Consider the following 25,262-nt stretch of genomic DNA (forward strand, 5'->3'; position numbering starts at 1 on the left):
TATGACATATATAGTATGAGTGAGAACCACTTTCACACGCCATGACCAAACAGTAGAATTACAGCACTATCTAGTGGTGAGCCAGCATTCGGTGCAGATATTCCATAAATACTTGGTTCTCCCAAAGAACATCAGTTTCCAGGGTGAAAAATGTCATGACCTCTGGAAAAGCGATCGGCACACTGCTACAGCTGCACCTGGCTGAGGAAACATTTTTGGATCTGTATTTAAAGAACTGACACAGTGGAGAAAAAAAAAGAAAATCGAGGGTTATGTTTTATAGGTATTAAACAGCGATCATGTTGACTGCTCTTCTAAAGATTCTTTGGGTTTTAGGCAAGCTGACTGCTATAAATCTTGGCTAAGAACTGCAATAACATCGGCCTATGGGTGCCTGACTGATTTTAAGGACTTCAACTCAGCATTTGATATAACTGAATTGGATTCAGAGTATTTTACAATTTTTTTTTATGTGACGCATTGACGAGATAAGATTAGGCTACAGGATTGTGTAGCTTTGATGGCTGTGTGCTTTTTAGAGGTGAAAGTTGTGGATTTAGTTAAAGAAAAACTGATTTAAAATGCATCCTGTCTGTATCTATGAGCAGATAGCCACAAAATATTCTAAAGTTTATCGTAAATTATACTTGCAGGTATTGTATGTGTCTCTACACAAATAAAAGATATTCAGAATTACACTTTGGGTATTTTTCCCTGTACAATCTGATATTAAAATAATGAGTCATAACCATTTAATAGTAGACAACTGAATTTGGAGTTACGAATGGGGTTGTCGGAAAGTGACAGACACGTGACGTCACAGATGAATATATAAATATCTAGGGTAGATTTCTCAAATGCTTTCTTTTTAAATATTTGTAATACATATACCGTTATTTCGGCTTGCCATATGCCATTTGTGTTTCAACACGCGAGCGGCAGTGACGTAGGCAGAGATCGACGTTTCCGTAGCAACAGGGGCCGGTCCGTTAACCGCAGCGGCTGCTGAGTACTACAGCTCCAGGAGTAGGGGGGGGGGGGGTTGTCGTCTGTAACCGGATACCACCTCTGTCTGCGGGGCGTAGAGACACGGGGGCGACGCAGATTTGAGGCGGCGACCCCGCGGGTCCGTACGGAGATGCTGAATATGTGGAAAGTCAGAGAGCTGGTGGACAAAGCGTGAGTACCGAGGAGGAGCAGGTGGAGCTGTGCGTCTTCGCTAAACCGCTAAGTGGCTACTAAGCTAACCGGCTAGGCGGCTATAGCCCGGCAGCATCAGCAGCTTTTACCGCTGACAGAGGAGAGGATACGATCTGTGACGTCACGGCCATAGTCCCTCAGCTGTTAGCTGTGACTAGCTGGCTAGCTGCCAATCTTCAACCTTGAGGCGTTCATAGAATTATGTGTTGAAATTGGCATCTTCAAATTGAGATTCAGCGACACTGGCACATACAGGCGTGAAAAATCCAACACTTCAAACTTTAAATGCATCTATTTCTGTACTAGCACCACAGCTACCCAGTTAGCTAATTCTACTAGCATTGCTAAACCAGGGTCGGTTCTATTAGATGTGCAAGTTTCCGATATTGCTGCTGCAGAATCACGCCCTGACCCACCCTGGTGATGCCTCTATTCCCATGATGTATTTACATAAAGATGATTAACTTTACGTGGACATATTAAAATTGATGCGCTGTCTAGCGGCAAAACAATAACAACAGCAACAAAAAAAACAGGATTGCTAGTAAGATTTCCACCACGTTTCACGTTGCAGCTAATGTACTCGCTCCAAACAAGGCCCATGCCCCCGTGTGAGGACAGGTCGACAACAATGCATGTGGCAAGCATGAACAACATAATGGAGCGGCCAATGCTGGAGTTACATCGTTCTCAGGACGCGTGCATGGGTCTGCGGGCGTTGACAAGATTTATTCCAGAAAAAATAAATAAATAAATAAATAAATGTAGTTGTATCTAAGAGGGGGAGTAAATAACTGCTTCCTGTGCTAGACAGGCTAATTTAGATGAATAACTGCAGTGTAAACACTCCCCCCCTCACATTTGGAAGATGCACCGATGTAAAGCACAAAATTAATCTTCTATGTATTTCCAAGTAAAGATTTAATAGAGATTATATCCGTGTTAAGAGGGCAAGGTTTGTGGTAACTGGATATAAAGTTTTAAATAGTCTGTGGCATGGCTGGACAAGAACACTGTCAATAACAATACAGACAAATAAAACTGACTCCATCACTTGTATCAGAATAGGACTTTTTTGGTTTGTTTCACTATTATGTACGTTTTTCATGACATTAGATAATTTCAGTTGCACCATCATTTTAATACATTGTTGGTTTTAACTGTGCAATAGTGCTTAACACGTGTGTCTTGGTGGTTGTGTTTTTTTAATGGAATTATCAGTTCATGAAGTACTGTTAAGTAAGTTAAAAAGAAGTACATGCACAGGATTCCTAAACATCTCAACAGATTTGTCTTCATGGCCTGACTGTGGTTTTACCACACTTCTGAAAAAAATCCATACTTAGCCTCCAAAGTTTGAAAATAAAAGTTTAAAAGAAGGAGAGAAAAATATCTTTTTTGGCAACAGGCCTTGAAATTTCTTTACAAATTTCATAATTTTAGGGTTTTTTCCTTGAACCCAGAAGAAAGGAACACGCAAATACACCCCTCCTCCTTCCCTCTACATTACAAAAGCACATCTAGATTGTCAAATGTGCGTGCTCGACTTAATGAGAACAGACAAATGTTGAAATGGACCACATCTGAAGCTCCGTGAAGAAGGAAGGAAATGCCTTTTTATTTTATGCCTCAGTGAGCGGTGACTTATTAACTTACCAGTCATTATTTGGCATCACTTTGGTTCTTAAATGTTGGACTTGTTGTAGCTCATGCAGAGGTGAATTATGAAGAGGAGAGAAAACTTCATTTGTATCAACGCTGGTGCAGCTTTCACTGGAATGCACAGTCCTGGTTTCTAATTGGATGTTTCTGATATGCAGCATACTGGTTAAAATGAAAAACAGGTTGATATAAGCAGGTTCACTAATGAAAATAAAGTGCATGGAGGAACAGGATTAGCTGCATGATTTGGTCCTTTAACATTTTCTCAGTGAGTATTGTGCTCATCTCATCAACAGCGTTGATCTTTACTCTCAAGTGCCATTAAGGGCGTGCATTCTAGCTCGTTGTGGGTTGCTTTTATTGTGCTTCAGCTTTCATGGTAACTGTGTTTGAACAACACCAAAACCCTTAAGAATATGTCATGGAATGTAAATGTCCCAATAATCGTATACTGGTTTGCCTACTTGTCCTAAATCTAGATTGGACATGGATATATTCTTATGTAAATTTTGCCTTTCAAATATTTCAGTATATAACTGTCTGATATAGTGAGATCATGGTGATGTTATACTCTTATAATTGCCAAGGGGGAAAGTGACCTTTGTTTTTGTTTTTTCAAATCACCTCCGTTTTTCCCACATTCGATTATTGAACAAAAGATTCCAGAAGGAAAAAAAAAACAGAGCAAGGCTGCTAGCATAAAAAAGAACATCACATTTGACATCGACTGCTCCTAGTTTGAGACTGTGTTCTCCTGTGGGCTCCACCAGGACCAATTATATTGATAGTGTGATGAGGAGAAACTACAGACAAGTTGTGTGAAGACAGAATAGAGTAAAACAACAGTAAATACCAAAAAAGCTCCTAAAACTGCAAGTGTGTAATATTAATATCCTTAACCTTAATGTTTAATATTTTTACAGCATTTATTTATTTTCTCATCAACCAATTTGTCTTTTAAATGTTAACTGTTTTGTTGTAAAGAATTAGGGGGGTGAAACATGGTTGTAATAAACAAACGTGTATAAATAAGGGTGTAAAAATGTATTATGAAGAAGTGGTGTTGACAAAGTTAGCAGAGCTTAGATGGAGTAATACACACCAGTTCAGCTGTTGGTTGTGCCTGGCTGGGCATGTTGAATACACCATTATTGATCTACCTCAACAGAGCTGGCAGCAGCAGCTCTGCTTTCCCTGCAGAGTAAGACCCACTGTAGTGGAGCTCTCGCTGTCTGACTCTATTATCTCCTGGAAAAACACAGTCACAGGCAGTGTCAGTAATTTACTGATGCTTCTTACTTTCCTTGTCCTGAAGAGAAATGAAGTGGAGGAGAAAGAAATGTGAGAAAGGCAGATGAGAGGAGACAGGGAGAAGAATGATAAGGTGGTGCAGGGGGACAGGGCGGTGGCACAGAGGAGGGAGAGAGTGTGTCAAGTTGCAGTCCTATGGATGGGATCTGTAGTCCAGACAAAAACAAGCATCATCATAGATTAAAGTAGACAAATTAGAGACAATTCAAAATAGATGCGTAGTTTCAGTGTAGTTAGTGCATGGATGTATGCAAGTGTTATGTGTCAGGGGAAACCGAAAAACAAGTGTAGAAAATGCTCTTGCCACTCCTCAGACTGTCTCCTACACAGGAACAGGGACCAAAAACACACACATGCGCATATACACACACACACACACACACACACACTACAGAATCTAACACAGCGGTAAACAAAAAGGGCAGGAAACGGACATTGCACATGGGGAGGTTTGGCTTCTTCTCTTTCAAACATAGACACACATTCACACACAAAAATAGTGATGCAGACCACGGCCACGTCACTGCCATTGTCTCATTGTGTGTTTTTGTGTATATATAGCAGATGCTTGAATATGTTATAATAAGTGTATGACCACTGAACATGTGATGAGGAGCACACTGGGATTTAGAGCGTGTGCTGACGATAAGCAGGAAACCTAGATTGTCAAGCAACAGTGGTTTTACCTTAGAAATGCTGATGTCTTCTCAGTCATGGCGCTTGATATGTATATTTATGAAAGATATTTGTGTCGACAGCACCAATGTGGTAATGAACTACTCCGAGATCGAGTCCAAGGTGAGAGAGGCCACCAATGATGACCCGTGGGGACCCTCTGGACAACTGATGGGAGAAATAGCCAAGTGCGTGTTCAACACACACACACACACACACACACACACACACACGCATGCATGCGCACGTTCCTACTGTTTATGGGTAACGTCATGCATGAGGTTATAGACTGTGTGTCTTTACAGACTTGTCAATGTATCACTGCTGTTTATGTACATAAAAATTGCAGTGAGACTGTGCAAACTTGGATGAATTCTTCACATCATGCAGAGTTTTGGGCTGCAAGCTGACAGCGTGAAGACAGAAAATAGCAACACAGATACACGTCTTTATGAATCTAACAGATGTAATGTGTGTGCATGTTTCTGTTCTTGTGCATACACTCTGTTATAGTCATGAGGTTTATGTCTCTGACCCCTGGTGTTTTATTGATGAGGAATAAAAGGTCATCTAGAAAAAAAAGTGAGGTTGTTTAATTAGACCTGTGTTTTGATCTGACGATGTTTGTGTGTAGATCTACCTTTATGTATGAGCAGTTCCCCGAAGTGATGAACATGCTGTGGACAAGGATGCTGAAAGACAACAAGAAGAACTGGAGACGAGTTTACAAGGTACAGTCCAACTCTCCATGCAGGTTTCTTTTAGTTGTTTCCTATCTGTGCCAGAAATAATTACTCTCTATTTCCATTTTAAGAACAAAAAAATGTTGAAAAAGCTGCTGTCAGACTGACTTTTATTTTTCATCATGCTCTGTGACTGTACATGTGAAGTGTAGCAATTTCAAAAGAAGCAGTGTTTCTAAGTTGATTCTGAGAGGTATTGAAGTTTCACGGTTTTCTTTGAAATGAATCCATTTATACATAGAGACATGTATAAATGCTGTATATGTTTAGTGCAAAGTTCAAAGCGGTGCATCTTAATTACATTCCCTTCCCTCATAATCATGGGAAAAGGATATTCAAATACTTTGCATTATTCAAGAGCCTTGGAGCCTAAGAAGTCTAGACCTGTTGAACAATCTGAATTTTCTGTTAATATTATTTTAGAATACATAATTTCTCACCTTGCAATGCTCTCCTTCATTTCTCTCAAGCTCTCGCTCAAGTGTTTTTTTTAATATTTCTCTGTCTCTCTCTCTGTCAGGCTTTACTGCTGCTGGCCTACCTGATCAGGAATGGATCTGAACGAGTTGTAACCAGTTCCAGAGAACACATCTATGACCTGCGATCGTTAGAAAACTATCACTTCATTGGTTAAGTTCTTCATTTTCCTGATCCTTTGTATTTTTCTATGTAAATTTTAGATGTCATTTGTGCAAATTAGATGCTACAGAAAAGATTGAAAGGTTAAACTCAGTAAACATTTATTCACAGCGAGCCTTGAATACCAATGCAAATTTCATGAAAAATCTGACATTTACTTTTCAAACGCTTTACTATTGACCAAAAGGCGACACAGGAGGAAAGGTCAGTGAGTCACTAAATGTCTGTGTGTGTTTACAGATGAGAATGGAAAGGATCAGGGTATCAATGTTCGTCAGAAAGTGAAAGAGATGGTGGAGTTCATCCAGGATGATGACAGACTGAGAGAAGAGAGGAAAAAAGCCAAGAAGAACAAAGATAAATATATCGGAGTCTCTTCAGACAGTATGGGGGGAGGAGGAGGAAGCTTCAAGAACTGTACGTAATTCACTGGGAGAAACAGAAGAAAATGGAGCATAAATAGTTCTGGGATCAGTATAGAAAAATGTACCTAACATTGAGTCGTACTTGCACCCCGACCTTTTTAAAGGTCAGAAGCTGTTTTAAATTTAGATAAGAATACTTTATTGGGCAAATCCAAAACTTCTGTCATCTGCAGTGTGAGGTTTACTGCTTTGAATTATTGTGCATTTAATATATTTGGATTTTGGACTTTTTATTCATCAAATTAAGATGATTTATACACAACAATTGATCCTTTTGTAGCTCTAAACTTAGTGTTGCTTGTGATGTCTTGCTTTGCTGTTGATCATTGCAAGTTTCTCAGCACAGCAGAGCTAAAAGCAGGTGGTTTAATCCACAGATATGTCTGTGTGTGTCATGTGGTGGATGTTAGTCAGTTTACAAAGACTCTATTCTCTTTTCTTCCTTCCAGCTAATGAGTTGGATCGGAATAAGTGGGATGAGGACTGGGATAAAAGCAGGGGAGCTTTCCCCTTTAGTGAGAAGCTCGGAGAGATCAGTGACAAAATAGGCAGCACCATCGACGACACACTCAACAAATTCAGGAAGAAAGAACGAGATGACTCCCCCGACAGAATCAGGTAAACTCAACAAATCTTAACACGCTCACTTACACAATGTGCTTCTTATAAAAAGTTCGAGAGTGTTTGCTGCTACATGCTTTATGCTGCTTGTTGGTATTTCATAGTTTAATTCAGACTCATTCAACAACAACAAAAAATGAAAGAGCACCACCCACTCATAGCATATCAGATGGTTTTTGGTCTCAATGTGTGTAAAATAATTTAGCCACTATGTCATGAATTATCCATTATGTAACACCATGACAATGATAAACAGAGACAACTGCATACACAGACATAGAATATTGGCTAGTAGCAAAACCTTCAATAGAATCATTTCCCAAGTGCTGCTTCTAATACATCCTTCGTATGGTTGCCATAGTGACAACGAGGACGACAGAGCATCAAGAAACGGTAGGCAGGATACACTTGAGTTCAAAGATGAGGAAGAAACTGTCACAACAAAGAGCATCCAGATTACACAGGCTACAGAAACCACAACCACCACCACACGGAAACGTAGCGGGGCAACAAGCAGCAAGACTATAGATCTGGGTGCTGCAGCCCACTACACTGGAGACAAGAGTCCTGAGGAGAAGGTAGACACACACACTCACACTTCTCTAAACTTTCAACAAGGTGGGTTTAACCAGGTGTAGTAGAAGAACTGAAATGAACTACGTTTCCATTTCTATTTCTGTTTCAAGTCATCTGTCAGGCAGTCCTCCGGTAGCGGGTTAGCAGACTTGCTAGAGATCGACCCCTCATCCAACCAGAGTGCCACAGCAGGTAACTACTAACCATTTCATAATTGTGTCGTCCTTGTTTGTAAAGACTTTTTTGTATAAATATGTGTATGTGTGTTTCCATTAGGTGGCAGCTCAGACCTCATTGCGGGCTTTGCTGACTTCTCCTCTCCAGCAGCGTCTGCCAGCCTCCCAACCTCCACTGGTACACTATTTCACTCTTTTTATGGTGTATGTTTTATTGTGATTGTGTTGTGTTTAGAAAGTAAATCTGAGTTGAAGCTAGGGTGAAGGAGAGGGTCAGCTTTGAAGGTTTCGGTCATAAATAAACATATCCCTCCTCTCTCATGACTAGCTGCTGCATCAGCCAATGGAAATGGAGAATTTGGTGACTGGAATGCCTTCGCCAATCCACCAACATCTTCTAGCTCTGGTGCCTCCCAGCCTGTCACGGATCTATTTGGCAATATCCAGCCGCCATCAGCTCCAGTGTCTAATGCTGCCACTGTACCACCTTCTGCTGAGCTTTTTGACCTAATGGGTGGGGTCAACCATCAAGTAACCAATCCACATACAACACTGAGTGCCTCTCAGAGTTTGACTTTCTCTCTGGGAGGGGCGACACCGGGACCATCTGTTGCTATGCCCACCATGCCCCTGTCTCGGTCCCAACAGGTAGGAACGGTACACGCCACCATTGGGTAACATTTAGCTCAAATACCATGAGAATTACACTGACAGACTAATATAGATACTTCAAATCTGTTGCACATATTCTAAATAACTATTTCAATAGATGAAATGTGTAAGTTAGGGCTTTAGAATACTTTCAGTTTTAGTGTTTGGGATTGTATTTTAGAACACAACGTTGTTCTTGATTATGTTTTTTGGGTAGCTTTTGCTTTTGCTGTTTTAGCTATTTTTGGGTCCTTTGATGTGTCTGATTTATACAGACATTTTGGTATTGAACAAAGTGTCTGTGTCTGTGTCTGTGTCTCAGAGCTTGGGAGGCATGATGTCTCAGCAGCCAGTAGGACAGAAGCAGAAGGTTGGGGTGGGAGTTCAGGGATCATTAGGGTCCACCTGGTCAGACCCGTCAGTTAACATCAGCCTGGACTTCTTATCAGCAGGTCTCAACCCCACCAAGTCACCGCCCACACTCAACAATATCATCCAGCAACAAGGTAACATTTTCGGTAACCTGATTCATATTCTGTGACTTTTGGTATCAGAGGACTTATTAGAACAACTCAGATTGGTCTAACACTCCCCTCCCCCCTCCCCTCCCTCCTGTGTGTACAGGAGTGCCTCCTGTCAATCTGTTGGCTCAGAACTTTGGAGGACTAAATCTCAGCTCTCCCCCTCATGTGACCCCCATCAGACCACCAGCCAGTCCCATGATTGCAAGCAATTCCATGACCATGGGAATGCCTACATCAATGGCAGTGGGCATGCCTCCTTCAATGACCACTGGGACCATGGGAATGGGCGGGGTGCCTGTAAACCAAGGTTTGGTGGGAGTGAACATGAGCATGAATATGGGCCTGGCTGCTCCCGTCATGATGGGCGGTATGACTGGCATGGGAGTGCCGGGAGTTGGTATGGGCCTCACCCCAGGCATTGTTCCACCCAAACAAGATGCCTTTGCTAACTTTGGCAATTTTGGAAAATGAAGGAGCCGAAATAATTGTGTGTAAGTTTGTGTGTGTGCATGTCAGAAAGGAGTAGGAGTGTGTGAACCACAGAAGGACTGCTGTACTTGAAGACAATTTTGCATGTATCTTCTCTCCGCTTCCGCGTGCTGGCACCAATCCCAGTCAGCTGACATGATTTGGAGGCATAGAAGAGCATCCACTGGTGACCCTAAATCAGTGGTCATTTGATGTGTGATGATGTCACTCTGAAGGACAAGGTGTTGTCAACCCATAGCCAACCATATATTCCCCTTCATTACACAAAGTTGATCAGAATTGCATCCCTGCCTTAATTTTGCACTGCAGCCTTTCATTTCATCAAAATCCAGTCACCCAATTAAAGCCAGTACATTAAAGTGAGGAGGGACATTTACTGACAGTTGTGTATGGAATATACAGAACCCATAGTGTAGTCCTCCAGCAGAGGGCTAGTGGATACATGTGGTGTAATAATATCATATTGTCATCAGGATGGATGCAGATCTTTTCCTTTCTACCCCCTTTTTTTCCCTCCTTCCACGGAGCCTGTAGCTGTTAACAATAGATGGACACACGGACACCTTGAGGGTGCAACGTGTAGCAGATTTCAACAGGCTAGTTCTTCATAGTTCACGTTCCAAATCAGTAGGGGGCAGCATATTGCCAGAAAGTAGGTGGCGTCTGCCCTCACAGTACAAAACAGAATTCACAATTTGCAATTGATTTGCAATTTAAATGCCACAACTCAACTATGTTTAATGAATGGAAGAGTGAGATGAGCGTCCTCCATAAATCACTGCTCACAAGCGCATCACCCCAAGGTCCCAGCTGCCACATGCTGAAGAGCTTTGGTGACAAACTTCAGAGAGAAAATGTCATAGAACCATGGATGCTTCTCTATAACCTTGAGGAATGAAGTTGTATTGCGAGACACGATGGTTGCTGGCTTGTAGAGGATCAAATTATCCCCTTATAAGCAGCGTATTTTATGCTTTGTTGATGAGGGTTTTTTTTGTTTTGTTTTGTTTTTTAGAACAACAGAGTGAATTCTTCTGCTTCTCAGGACAAATGTCCAAATACTGTAATTATGAAAATTCATCAGGTCTTCCTTCCCATTCCATTTTGAATGCATCTCAAATAAATGCCTAATGAAAGCATCAGTCAGTATTATGCTCAGAGTTCTAATCACTGTTACTGCTCCCACCCACCCATTCAGTCCCTTCAGACATTCTCTGGTAGGATACATCATGAAAGCACCATTTTCCAGCCCACACCAACTACTTTTATATATAGACAGTGTTAACTGGACAGTGCTACAAAATAATCAGTTTTCATCAAGATATCATGGACACAGGGAATGAGAGGAAAACAATCACTAACCATCACAATCCTTGTATTTTCTTCCATGGGGAAGGCAGTTTCATACAACAGAATTTTGGAGACAATCCAGCAATGTTCCTTTAATCGTTAAGTATTTCTGCCAGCAAACATTTCTCACTTTACGGCTCACTTTGTTAATATCTGTTCCTCACAAGCATTGGACCGCAAAATAACCCCTGTTAATTTTGGATGAGATAAACTCGTGAATTTGATGATTTATTTGAGTTACAATAAATGATTTCTTCTGTAGCTTATTGAGATTAATCCAGATGGTTCCGGGGTGTTGAGTGTATGTGTGGAAAAATGAGTGTATGTAGCTTTGTGTATGAGTATAGTTTACTTTGTTTGATGTGCAAACACAGCTAAGCAGAGCCTTTTGTCACTTTCTGAGGCAATGCACTCCAAATGACCAAATCTTTATTTTGTTACTCTCAGAAGGATAATTCCATAGCTTTTAGTTTAATATTTTATTAGTTTCCTTGTAAGGTTATGTCCATATGGGAGAGCTACTAATAATGTTTAGTTGATGGATTTTTTTTTTTTTAAGAACAGCTTCTTTCTTTTGATTGTACTCTATATTTTCTGTACGTCATTCTAAATTAAATTAAATTATAACATGAAAAATCCTGGATTATCATTTTATCCAAGTGAAGCCTAGACTGTATTCATGATGATACTTGTATCATACACATACAGTCGGGTCATTGTTGCCATATGACACAGATATCAGGTCTGTATTTTCTGAGGTTTGGGGAGTTTTATGGATTTAAGGAATTTTGGCTGATAAATGTATTAAAAATAAGTAATGAAGAGTGTTGGCTATTTCGACTCAATAATATTTTGAAATGGATAAATTGAAAGCCAACAGAGAATAAAAGAAGGGAGTTGTTTAGAAATGTTTAGCTAAAATAAAGGTTTTTGATTGTATATGTTGATATGTTTTTTTTTATATGGATAATATGGATCATAATATGGATTTTTTTTTATCAGTTTACTTTTTAAAGTGGTTTGTCATTTTCCCCCAGATTTTATATTATTCACATTCACTCAGAATTATGAATGTTGTGCATTTTCTCTAGTTTGGCCCATTTTCCTCCACGACAAATCATGACATTCAGTCATGGAACACTCCTCACCAGGTGTGTACATCATATTTCTCTTAAAAAAAAAAAAAAAGTACTAGTACTACAGCAACAGGGGAGACCCCTTTCTGGCAATGCTACAGTGTCAAAATGATGTGATCAAACAAAATCATTGTAGATTTAAAAACATAGTTAGTTGGGTTTCATACACAGATCAATAATGCTGAGTTAACATCGGTATTTTGGAAAATGAGCGTTAACTTTATACCTAAATTGATGCGTATTTCTCATTGACTGTACAATGCAGCTCACTTTGATATATGAAGTATTTGTCTTTATATCTAATATATCCCAACTTCCAAAACACTACTGCAATGCTGATGCTGGTCGCCTTTTTTTGTAAAAAAATTAAGACTGGGACTACTATTTTTGATTCATACAATTCTCCTGTTCTGAGATCTTCATTTCTTTCACCCTATCATCCACACGCTGCGTTCTGAATGAACAAAGACATATTTGCCCCAAACTGACCAACGAACGCTTTGCTAAGCCTTAGAGAGAAATGCTCATCGAATCAGAGCTCACATAACTGATTGTGTGTTATGATTGACGTTGTCATTGAACGAATAGAAAACGTAAAAACTACGGATGGGCGATTCCAGGAAGAAGCACGTTACTTGTTCCTGTAATGGCGGACCAGGGAGAGAGCGAGACGATCGGGTTCAGCGACAACAGGTCAGATAATAATGGATACAAGTGTTTAATTGAATAGCAGCAAAATTGGATATTGACCACAAGCCAGGGTTATACATATACGTTGTCTTTTCTCGTGAAGTTGTGATAAACAATGGCATTACTCATGAATGTTAGCCGCATTAGCTAAGTGGCTACTAGCTAACTAGTTAGCCTATGTTGCGAAGCGACTCGCGTTTGCTCTTCACTCGTGGCACGCGGTAAATACTGGCAGCCAGATCAACCAAAACCGGATGTTTTTCCATTTTACTGGGCTGAATAATTCACCAGGGGCTGAGTTTATGATATAAATATTTTGTAAATGCTAAATTGCTTGCTAATAGCGCTAAGAACTATTCCGCTAGTTAGCAGAGGTACGTAACATCAAGTCACTATAACTTCATGGCTTTTGTGTTTTGAAAGGACCAGCTCAAAATAACGGTTCATTGTTGTTGGACGAAGTTATTTGCCATTGTACAACTATCAGAACATCTCGCCGTCGAGTTTTAAGACCCGTGAAAATCTACACTGTAACCGCATGTTTCCCAGAAGAAAAATAGCCTCATAAAACAATAAATATTTATTGATTTCACTTGCCGTTAGTGAAAACCAGTACTGTATTCCTCTTTTTGTCTTGCAAGCTAAACCACTCCAGTTTACACTGGCGCTTCCTCCACATTGTCGTCAATTGCACGACTAATACGAAATATCGTGAAGTTTATAAGTGAAATCTATCTAATGTTGAGAGGTTTCGATCAGAACAATTGCAGAATCAGCCTGACAGAAGAACATCTGATGCACAACATTCAGTGTCCAATTTGAGTCATTGTTGCTTGCTTACCTGCTGGAGTGGTTTGGTAGAAAATGCATAGGGGCATACATTGGCTGTAATGTCCAAATACATTTTTTGTTCTAGAATGGCACAGCAGGCAGTGCGATTCCGTGGCACTGCACCTGTGCCCATGCCTGCACCTGCTCCCGCGCCAGCTCCCGCCCAGACCCCCGTATTACGTGGCCCTCCACCACTACTTAGACCACCACCCCCTCCTTTTGGGATGATGAGGGGACCTCCACCGCGACCCCCATTTGCACGTCCACCCTTTGACCCCAACATGCCACCTATTCCACCTCCAGGAGGCATGCCACCACCCATTGGACCTCCCCACCTTCAGGTGATTTGATTTTTGAGGATTAAGGACATTTGGTGTGTATTTGATTCCAAAACATCTCCTTTCTGCTTTATTCACCATTTTTCCTCTTCTTTTCCTTGCAGAGACCACCTTTCCTTCCCCCTCCCATCGGGAACCTTCCACCCCCTCCAGGGATGCTGTTTCCTCCAGGTATGCCCCCAGTTCCCTCATCTGGAAGCCCATCACTAAACCCTGCAGAGGAAATCTGGGTAGAAAACAAGACACCAGAGGGGAAGGTAAGCTTGAAGCACATAACCTGAAATACATGAAGAATTATTTGACCCATTTTCAATCTCTAGTACTGCATCTATGGACAGTAGCATGTTAAAATGAATTATTTAGTTCACTATATGCTTTTTAAGACTGCACTAATATTGCCATGTGATGTCATTTGAACTGAAAGGAAAATGGACCATTGTAGATTTGTGTTGATGTAGCCAAGACAAGATTACAGTGGTAGATGATCAAAGTGGTGATCCCTATCTTCCCATCCAAAGGCCTATTACTACAATGCCAGGACAAGAGAGTCATCATGGAGTAAACCAGATGGTGTGAAAATCATCCAGCAGTCTGAACTCAACCCTCTACTCGTCAGCGGGGCGGGGACTGCAGGGCCGGGTACAAGTGTTGGTGTGACTGCAGCTGCCAGTTCAAGCAGTGTCAACACTACAGCCAGCACAGCAGCAGCCTCCCCTACTCAGGCCCCGTCCACAACCCCTTCCCGCACACTCACCTCAAGTCCAGACTCCACGACCACCCTGTCCCCTACTGTGTCTATTGCAGGTTTGTTCTTTGTCTTGAATCAAGTGTACATAAACACTCCCTGAGCAGCTAAACAAAAATGTCTTTTTGTCCCCATCAGCCACAGTTGTAGCAGACCTGCCTCCTGTCGCCACAGTCACCTCAACTGTTGCTGTGTCTCCAGTCACGGTGGTCACTGTTTCCACGGTGCCGTCATCTGTTACGGCAGTGCAGACCGTACCATTGCTGCCTGCCGCCCTGCCTCACAGTGTGGCCCAGCCCACCGCAGCCATACCTGCCTTCCCCCCGGTCATGGTGCCGCCTTTCAGGGTGCCGTTGCCGGGCATGCACATCCCTCTTCCAGGTAAGAACCACATAGCTGCTTTTGCTATCATGTTTGATGATTATCTGTAGAAAAAGAGAGGCTTCTAAAGGGTGGTGGCTTTGCTGCTAATATATGTGGTATATTTGACAAAGCATCGAATGACCGGAAGGCTGATTTTGGTAATAAGGTCCATAAACTTGGGTTTAGTCTGACATGTAAAAAGGTAATGTTGATTCCCCCCCCCCCCCCCCCCCCATGAGCTGCCTTATGTTGGAGAACATAAAAAGCAAAGTAAGGGTGGCCAACGAATTCCATTTTTGCTCTCTCTAAAAGATCTTTTCTTCTGGTCATAGATAAATCTGTTTTGTTCTGTCGGAACCGATGTATTAGAGGTTCAAGGTGTTGATTGATGGTCACATGGTTTGAGAATATTGGCTTAATTTAGATATATTCTAAGGTATTGCAATGCTCATTTTAGTCCGTTGGCTGTCAAGGCCGTCTCTGTTGCTTCTTTCTTCTCATTGGTTCGTTCTTTTTCTCTGTCCTTCATTTTTGCATTATTTGATCAAAAAAGCTTGTCAGGTTTAGATATGCTGAGTTGATAGTGGGTTTTTTTTTTTTTTTTTGTCAGATTATGTGTGCAACAAAGACAAACATAACCAGACAGCATTGTGTCTATGTGATGGCTAATGGTTATTCAGCAGATAAACATCAGTCTAAGAGCATCTTGATTGAAAAAGATTTGTTTGTTTTGTTTTACCTCTCCAAATAAGTTTGTTTGCTTTTTACCTTATTTTCTTCTTATCAAAATTATTAAACTCTACATCATTGCCTCTAAATAAATCTGAGTTTGTTTGGATTTGGAGCTAAAAGTATGCTCAGCTCATTCCTAGCTTCTGTAAATACATCACAGGCTCATGAATATCAACAAGAATTATCATATCTCTTTGAACATGACAGTGATGCACAATCCCGAATTTGAGCGTGTGTATGTTTGAGTGGGGCCACACACACAAACTCTTACACACCATGGAAGCCGATGTCCAGTGTCCTGCTGTGTTCAACCAGATGCTTGCTTGTCCGTTGTTCTTACAGGTGTAGCAATGATGCAGATAGTAGGTGCACCCTGTGTAAAGGCAGGCCCCAGCGCCAACGGTAAACACCCAGCCGCTCGTCTCTCAAACTTACAGTAGATGGCATGGTAGTGAATGATGTCCACATGAGTCATATGGTATATATGGGAACCCTCAAACAATGGCATGATTTTGAATGCTGTGAACATGATCCATCCGGTGTACGATTTTTTTTCCCCCCATTTCAACAAACAGAAGATGATTATACAGCTTAATCGTGATTTACAGACTTCACAGGTTCAGTTTGGTGTATTTACGGAATTTTAAAGACAGATCTGTGTGACATACATTTTTATGGTCTGCAACTGAATTATCAAAGAATGTGCTTTCTAGCATTCTCTCATTACTGGATGCAAACATTCAGATTTTAGTAAATGATAAATGCACTTTGGTGTATGTTGTCCTCTGGAGTTGTCCCATGCACTACAAGATTGTTTCCCTGTGTGACTGGTAAAAATGGAGTCAGGTGTTAAAGCAATTAAAACGTTTGGTTGTGTCATTATTGGTCTTCATAAACTGTCAGTTTGAGGTTTTTGGCTGTTGACTTTAAATCAAAGAGACTGAAGTGGTCCGTGTCAGGAGGGTCTGAAACACTCAGTAATTCCAGTTGAGTCTGTAGTAAATCTCTAACAGTTTTCCCTGTGGTAATTCTGTAGAAGTAGTAGTAATAGTAGTAGTAGCAGTACCATCATTAGTAGTTGTAGTGTAGTTAAAGCTCCATGTTGTGGTCCTGTGGTTGTCTTCTTGTGTGGCATGGTTGTGTGCGTGTGGTCACTGCTTTCTTTGTTTGTGTATGTGGCCTGTGTTTGTTGTCACTCAGTTTTGTTTGTTCTGCGCATCTTTAGACGTGCATTTTCCCCCACAAAATGTTTCTTTTTATTCACTCATCTGGATGAACAGGCAAAACTTCAAAGGACACATATTTAAGTTGCAGTGTTTGCGTATAATGCCTCATTTCCTCAGAGATTTGTCAGGTGTCCACAAATCCATTTAATACACTCAAAGTCCATTTATTCTCGAAAGGTACCTCAGTTATCTGTGTTCTCCCCTCCTTTTTTCTCCTCCCAATTACATTGGAAACTGAAAGTTTGCTGCAGATTTCAGACTGTTTAGCAGAGTGCTAGCAAAAACACGCTGATAGGCTTTTTCTATTTCTGCAGTTGTCTCCATTCAGCTCTATGGGCATATTCTTCATGACTAAGTGGCAGAAAACAGACAAAATTAGTCTCTTATTACAGGCGAATCAGGCAACATTTTCATCCATCCAGAAATGCATTTCATTATGGGGGCATAATACGTATATTGTACATAATTGCAGATACCAGACAAATCTCAGTAGAAATAAGGTGCCATTCTATCAGTCAAGCTCCCTTCTGGTTTTGCTAATACATGTAACTAAAGTTGGTAGTACAAGGAAATAACATTTCACAAACTGATTCCTTTAAACAAATACCTTCTCTTAAGTATAGACCACTGCAGCTGTGGCACTATTCATGTTAAGTCTGAAAATAGCTCTCTGCCAATCACATTTTTGGTCTTTTTTCCCTCACTTACAGGTATGCTTCCTGGTATGGGCCCGCCTTTAGTTTCCATGATGCACCCTCAGCTTGCTCTCTCGGCAGCTCCTGCCTCCCTGGCGGGCTCTTTGCAGCTCCCTGAGTGGTCCGAGTATAAAACAGCCGATGGGAAAACATACTACTATAATAACCGAACACTGGAGTCCACTTGGGAGAAACCGCAGGCCCTGGTGGAGAAAGGTAAGCCTAACTTAATCTCTCACTCACACATAAGAACACACACAGAAATTTTGCCATGCCTGACATGGTGAGACAACCCTCTTTGCTTTTAGTGTGTGTTGCAACGTAATTTTATTTGGTGGATGATTTTAATCCCAAGTGTCATGTCTGTATGACAGGTATGAATGCTAGGCTTGGAGCTGTTTTCAAGTACTACCAATATCTAAAGATTCATCCCGTTTCAACACTGTCATTTGTCGTAAAATTTACCAATATCACCTGCAGGTATGACACCTTATAAACAGCAGATTTAAGCCCTTTTAAATCAAGTGAATATGTAACTCTGGAAGAATTGTTGACAAGTTTTATTTGTAGAGGTAAAAGACATCACATTTAGTTTACCTGTGCATGTGTTCCTCCACTCTGTCCCTAGAAAAAGAAGCAGAAAGGGCCAGGGAGCGTCTTGCACAGGAGGAAGCTGAAGCAATGGAGATGGAGGATGAAGAGAACAAACTAGAAAATGCTAATAATGAGAAGGAGGTATTTGAAAGCCAGAATGAACAACCACAGTTTTGTCCTGGTGAATACGTACAATACTGCCACTGCATGTTGTAATACTTTTCACTAAAAATATCTCAGACATATGAACAACTGGTTTGCACACGATATTCACTGTTTGAACCTCATAGCTCAATTGGTACCAAATATCTATATTAAGTCAGAAAGGACAAATATTGTTTAATCCAAATGCAAACAGAATTATGCACTTTTGAGGGACATAGTTTGCAGTTGGAGGGAGTGATAATGACAAGATTTGGTGTTTAGTTTTTTTTTTTGCTTTATCAAGGAGCCTAAAGAAGTGGAATTGACAGAAGAGGAAAAAGCAGCACAGAAAGCCCGACCAATAGCCACCAACCCCATTCCTGGTACACCCTGGTATGCTAATGCATAACGGCTGATGATATCTCTCCTCTCTGCTCAGTTACAATGAATGTAATTTAATGTCTCCCCTCCTCACTGTTTCGCCTCTTGATGGATGTGTGTGTCACTCAGGTGTGTGGTGTGGACTGGTGATGATCGCGTGTTCTTTTACAACCCAACAACACGACTGTCCATGTGGGACCGGCCTGAGGAGCTGGTTGGTCGAGCTGATGTTGACAAACACATCCAGGAGCCACCGCACAAGAGAGGCTCCGAGGACAGCAAGAAAACAGGTGATTGACACACACTCCACTGCATTTATAGATATAGGGAACACAGAACTGGAGGTGTTTGTGATTGAACAGATTTAAGGTTATTGATCGCATGGCAGCATCGATTGCTTAAATGTTCAAAATAACACAAAAACAGTTTCCAGACATTTTTACACTCACACAGCTTGGCATTTTTATATTTTGTGTCATCAAAGGCATTTCCAGATGAAAACTAAGATCATAACATATGGTTGCTGCTACCACTGTGTGTCTTGCATTCATTTTTTATGTTTGTTTATATACAGGGATCAGTAAGGAGGAGCCAGAATTAGCCATCGCTACTGAAGAGAATCTGGATGAGGAGCCAACCAAAGCCAAAAAAAGGAAGTAAGTCGTGTGTGTTTTAAGTCATTGTACGTCAAAACCTTCAAGAATTGCCCTTTCGGGAACTTCCCTTTGTTATTCCTTTATTGTTTTCTGAAATGTTTGATCCTGTTTTCTACCTCAGTCCCCATTTATCTTTCTCTCACCTTTTGCGACCTTTGTGGTTTCACTCAAACAGGAAGGAGGACATGAAGGAGCCAGACTCCGAGAAGGAAGCTGCGATGGAGGCTGAGCTCAGAGCTGCCAGAGAAAGAGCTATTGTGCCGCTAGAGGCCCGCATGACCCAGTTCAGAGAAATGCTCCTGGAGAGAGGGGTAAGGCCAAATCTTTAAATTGACAGCACATGTTTTAACAAATAATTCCTCCATTTTTGGACACCTCATTCCACAAAAGAGTGTTATTTAAATGCTACAATGTAACTGCATAGCTGTTTGTGTGATGGCCTTGTAGGTTTCTGCCTTCTCAACTTGGGACAAAGAGCTGCACAAGATTGTGTTCGACCCTCGTTACCTCCTGCTCAACCCTAAAGAGAGGAAACAGGTGTAGTTCCTCTCTATTATTGTGTATTTTTCCTGCAACATTACTCAAGCACACCTCCCACACTATTGTTAGTCACAGACAATTTTTTTTGAAAATAATTTAGCCTTAGTTTAATTCATGTGTATGTTTCAGGTGTTTGATCAGTATGTGAAAACACGAGCAGAGGAGGAGAGGAAGGAGAAGAAGAACAAGCTGATGCAGGCCAAAGACGAGTTCAGGAGGATGATGGAGGAGGCAAAGCTCACGCCCAGGTAAAGTGCTACTTTTCTGAAATGATCACGGTTATTAATTTGATAGATATTGCAGCATTTCTATTCCAGTCTCATCAGAAAAAATACAGTAAGTTAAGTAAGATAAGTTATTGTCATTATTTGAAAATAATACTTGATTTAATTGTGTTCTTGGGTCTACTGCAAAAACATCATGCCCCATGCCCTACAATTTCCAAATGTTGTTTCAACGCGTTGACAGGACAACATTTAGTGAGTTTGCAGTCAAGCATGGCCGAGACCCGAGGTTCAAGACCATAGAGAAGATGAAGGACAGAGAAGCTATCTTCATCGAATTCATGACAGCTCTAAGGAAGAGAGAGAAAGAAGACTCCAAGTCGAGAGGAGAGAAGGTATCACTCATTCAATTCAACCATCTTGGGGGGGGGGGGGTGTTATTGATTAATTGATTAATGACCTCAGATGGTTTTTATTGCAGTCGTCTTCTGTCTTGAGCATTGAATTAGTCATTAAATTATTCACCTGTAGTTGTAGAGACAATAGCTGATGTGTGTGTGTGTGTGTGTGTGTGTGTGTGTGTGTGTGTGTGTGTGTGTGTGTGTGTGCGCAGGTGAAACTTGACTTCTTTGATCTTCTGAGTGAGCAACATATAGAGGGGGGCCAGCGGTGGAGCAAGGTGAAGGAGAGGCTGGAGACCGACCCCAGATATAAGGCTGTGGAGAGCTCTGCACTCAGAGAAGAACTTTTCAAACAGTACATGGAGAAACAGGCCAAGGTAGGACCTGCTGTGTTTGAAACATTGCTGAAATGACTTGAGTCAAGTGTGAGAGGAAGAGCAGCTGAGGAGTTGTTGCTGTATTATGTTGAGTTCTCATGTGGCTGCACAGGATGCCAACACAGACTTGATAAATGTTACATATTTTCATCTTTGGGGGTTTTCATCCTGATTTATTTGAAATGGAAGGAAAGGCATTGTTCAGAGGTTCTCGGCACAATTATTTAATCTGATTCGAAGCTTTAGTGTAAAGCCACAAACAAAACAAAAACCCTGTGACTCTGTGCCTCATCCCCTACAGAGTGTGGACATTGAGAAGGAGCGAGAGATGGAGCGGCAGGCTCGCATTGAAGCCAGTCTCCGAGAGAGGGAGCGGGAGGTGCAGAAGGCCCGTTCAGAACAGACCAAAGAGATTGACCGAGAAAGGGAGCAGCACAAGAGGGAGGAGGCCATCCAGCATTTCAAAGCTCTCATGTCTGATATGGTGAGAATGGTGGTCTGAAGCTCTTTATTTCGCCCTGAAGGTTTGAATGAAGCGGTCATCATTTTTCAGTAAGTCATAATTTGTTTGTGTCCACAAAAAAAAATCAAAAACCTTGTTAGCATATACTCTTTCAAATAAATAGGTCACAAAGACCACTATGGGATTCTTGACAGATATTACCGAACTTCTTTAGGAGACCGCATTGTGTAATGTGAACCTCATTTTTTTAAAATAATTCTCATTATACAGCGTACCTAAAACTGCCAGCATCCCATTTGTGCTTGTATTTAGGGAACTCACTGACCTTAATTTAAATTCAGGCTCAGAGGGTTGCGAGTGCAGTCTGACAGGCCAGATTTAACCCAGACAAAAAACAGTGCCCTTTATTCTAGTGCTGAACCATTTATCAGATCGCGGTTTCAGTCTGTGTAATTATATAACCACCCCACAAACAAAAAGCAATCATTTTTTTTGTACAGCCCTGTACAAGTGTTGAGGAAATATCTGTATGTATCTGAATGCTATATAATTTTGTAAGAGATTGTTCTTTTGAAAACAGCAGTGTTTATTATTTATTTATATATATAGATATATATGTGTGTATATATATAGATATAGATATATATATGTGTGTGTGTGTATATATAGATATATATATGTGTGTATAGATATAGATATATATAGATATATATATGTGTGTATATATAGATATAGATATATATGTGTGTGTGTGTGTGTGTGTGTATATATATAGATATATATATGTGTATATATATATATAGATATATATATATATAGATATAGATATAGATATATATATATATAGATATATATATATATAGATATAGATATAGATATATATATATAATCACAGCACACCTTTTATATGAACGCTTGGAACATGGATGCTGTTTGCCTGAAACTTTGGTTGATGAAGAGACTCGTGCGAATGCACAAATTGAAAACGGAGACCTTTGAATTCTGATAATGATTTACAGCACAGAATGTGATTGCTTGGTTTCTCACACAGGAACTTGTCAAACATTTGAGATGACGTTGCACATGCACAGGATTTACAGGTGTAATTATTTATTGAATTTGCACCAGAAACTTAGCATGTTTTTTTGTTGTTAAATCTTAGGTACGTTCTTCAGATGCAACATGGTCAGACACACGTCGTAACCTGCGGAAGGACCACCGCTGGGAGTCTGCGTCCCTCTTAGAGAGAGAGGAGAAAGAGAAGCTGTTCAATGAACACGTAGAAGCACTGGCCAAGAAGAAGAAGGAACATTTTAGGCAGCTACTGGATGAGACCAGCATGGTGAGAAATAATATGCACATCCAAAACTGGGACAGTGATTTATCTCTGGAAGCACGTGACTGATTGATTTTACAGGCTGTCTTGATGGATTTTATATTTATGTTGTAGATCACTCTGACGACTACATGGAAGGAGGTGAAAAAGGTCATTAAGGAGGACCCTCGCTGTATTAAGTTCTCCTCCAGTGACAGAGTAAGGCTGCTGGTTTCTTAGAATTCTAGAATCTTCTGTATAATTAGGAAAGGATACTTCCATGAGATATTTTGCGACTACCGTGTCAGGCGAGGCTGTGCTGTATTTTCATCCAAAAAAATGTTCAACAAAATGATGGGGAAAAACGCCAAACATAGCAACTGGAGACTAGAAGCTTAATATCGTCTTTATTCTTTGTGAGGGACTCAGTTATTTTTGTAGGGGTTGCTGAACATGTAGAAACAAAAACAGAATGTGTTTAAAAAAAAAAAAAAAAAGACGGGTTTTTAGAAAATAAGAATAATTGTTGCGACATCTGTTCGTAATGTATTTATTCTCATTTTTACTGACACCTTCTAATAACTTAGTACTGCCAGAAGATGGTGCTAATATGCACAAAATGTTGGCACACCAATTTAAACGAACGGGTTGCCGCTAACAGAATTTCGGCTGCGGTGGAATAACATGTCAGTGTTAGCTCCTCCTTCTTGATCTGCTGTGTGTGAAGTTCCCTGATAGAAATTTGCGGGGATAGCTGATGTTGAGGTGTTATGGTATCTTTTTAATTATGCTGTCTAATGTGAGATGCATGTAGGTGTTACATGACTTTTGCTGTGCGATGTGTTTGTAGAAGAGGCAGCGGGAGTTTGAAGACTACATCAAAGACAAGTACATCACAGCCAAAGCTGACTTCAGAACCCTGCTGAAGGAGACAAAGTTCATCACATACAGGTCTGTACACTTAGACCAGGGGCTCCCCACATCAAGGGTGAGACGCAGATGGGAGATTGCAAGATGATTTCCTGAAGTCAAAAAAGATTTTAAAAATCATGAATATAGCTGTAATACTTTCGAAAGAAAAAAATGGTTGTACAAATACTACTTGAGTGTTGAAATCTACTTAACTTTGGATGTTGTCAGATAGGCTTGTTAGTACTTAAGTATGTTTCAATTTTTTTTTTATTTTTGGGAACCCCTGCACTAGATTTTCAAAATGTATCACTAACCTCACAAACAGTTACAACAATTTTATGTACTTCACCTGATGGATCTGTAACACAAGTTTTAAGGTTCTACACTCTTATGTGACTCAAGTATCTGAGTAACTACTTCAGACACAGTTTGAGTTCATCATTGACGAAGTCAAGCCACTCACATGCATTGGTGAAATACCTCCCTGTAGTCTTCATAATTTTGAAGAAAAGAAGTTTAATTTTGAGACAGACTGAGCTGCAGACACTGATGGCGGGATGTGATCAACTGTCATCTCATCTGGCAGGTCAAGAAAGTTGATCCAGGAGTCAGAGCAGCACCTGAAGGATGTGGAGAAAATCCTGCAGAATGATAAGCGCTACCTTGTTCTGGAGTGTGTCCCCGAGGAGCGCAGGAAGCTCATCATGTTCTATATTGAAGACCTTGACCGCCGTGGGCCCCCTCCTCCTCCCACGGCCTCTGAGCCCACCAGGCGCTCTACCAAGTGACCAATCAAATCTCCTTCTCAGCCAGTGCCCTACTCCTCCTTGCCCTCCTTTGGCCAGAGCATGACCTCCCCCTGACACCTCCAGAATCCCACCCTCCAGGCCCACGGCTGGCCTCGCAGTGTTATCGCTGGGAGTTATGTTGCTTACAGATATACCATAGAGATGAACGGTTAAGGTCTCTGTGTTATGTCACATCTTAGTTCTGAAATAGCCCAGCATCCAAGTGCAGGGAACTAAGGTTACCTGATATCAAGGTGACCCTTGACCCCTTCCCTCTAACTGACCACATTCGAGGGCGAGGGCTAATGATGAGGCTGCAGTCCAAGCAGCCACAGATGTGTAAGATAGCCGATGTAAATGAATTTGTGTGTGTGTGTGTGTCTGTGAGAAAGAGAGAGAGAGAGAGTATGCGTGTGGTAGAGTGTCTGTGTGGTATGTGTGTGCATGTGTCTGAGGCGTTCTTAAAGCCTTACAGCTCCACTGTGCCAGTCGATGTTTCAGCGGCTCAGTGTGAATGTTAGTTTCTGCTCAGTGGTTTCTCCAATGTCGCAGCAGTTTCTCTGTTGACCGAAATAAAGGCAACTTCCACTGTTTTTCAATCTGTTGTCCTGTGGATTTTATTTACGAATGAACACACATCAGGCATTTAACATGAACATTATTAGAGGA

General features: G+C 41.0%; 2 protein-coding genes across 4 annotated transcripts; both read left to right on the forward strand.

Annotated features, from left to right (window-relative positions):
- The first annotated feature begins 1,037 nt into the window (after positions 1-1,037).
- Positions 1,038-11,979, forward strand: LOC147248553 (clathrin interactor 1-like). Its single transcript, XM_086227281.1, has 12 exons — positions 1,038-1,179; positions 4,932-5,036; positions 5,483-5,579; positions 6,112-6,220; positions 6,471-6,647; positions 7,105-7,273; positions 7,638-7,854; positions 7,963-8,044; positions 8,129-8,206; positions 8,357-8,676; positions 9,002-9,185; positions 9,304-11,979. The coding sequence occupies exons 1-12, from the start codon at positions 1,139-1,141 to the stop codon at positions 9,672-9,674; spliced, it is 1,950 nt and encodes a 649-aa protein (XP_086083407.1). The 5' UTR covers positions 1,038-1,138; the 3' UTR covers positions 9,675-11,979.
- Positions 11,980-12,700: 721 nt separating this feature from the next.
- tcerg1b (transcription elongation regulator 1b (CA150)) lies at positions 12,701-25,192 on the forward strand. Of its 3 annotated transcripts, none has more exons than XM_086227031.1 (21): positions 12,701-12,871; positions 13,785-14,040; positions 14,142-14,294; positions 14,556-14,841; positions 14,921-15,163; positions 16,220-16,279; positions 17,814-18,014; positions 18,427-18,533; positions 18,844-18,929; positions 19,047-19,207; positions 19,492-19,573; positions 19,749-19,884; positions 20,021-20,110; positions 20,243-20,361; positions 20,582-20,732; positions 20,951-21,115; positions 21,417-21,599; positions 22,741-22,920; positions 23,029-23,112; positions 23,744-23,844; positions 24,392-25,192. In XM_086227031.1, the coding sequence occupies exons 1-21, from the start codon at positions 12,825-12,827 to the stop codon at positions 24,591-24,593; spliced, it is 3,093 nt and encodes a 1,030-aa protein (XP_086083157.1). In that variant the 5' UTR covers positions 12,701-12,824; the 3' UTR covers positions 24,594-25,192. The 3 variants fall into 3 exon arrangements, with proteins under 3 accessions (XP_086083157.1, XP_086083156.1, XP_086083158.1); XM_086227030.1 differs by having other exon boundaries at positions 12,704-12,871; positions 18,841-18,929; XM_086227032.1 differs by lacking the exon at positions 16,220-16,279 and having other exon boundaries at positions 12,707-12,871; positions 18,841-18,929.
- Positions 25,193-25,262: the final 70 nt, after the last annotated feature.

This window comes from Aulostomus chinensis, chromosome 15 (genome assembly GCF_037954235.1).
Source record: "Aulostomus chinensis isolate RoL2024-O1b breed Wild chromosome 15, RoL_Achi_v1.0, whole genome shotgun sequence".
Lineage (NCBI taxonomy): Eukaryota > Metazoa > Chordata > Actinopteri > Syngnathiformes > Aulostomidae > Aulostomus > Aulostomus chinensis.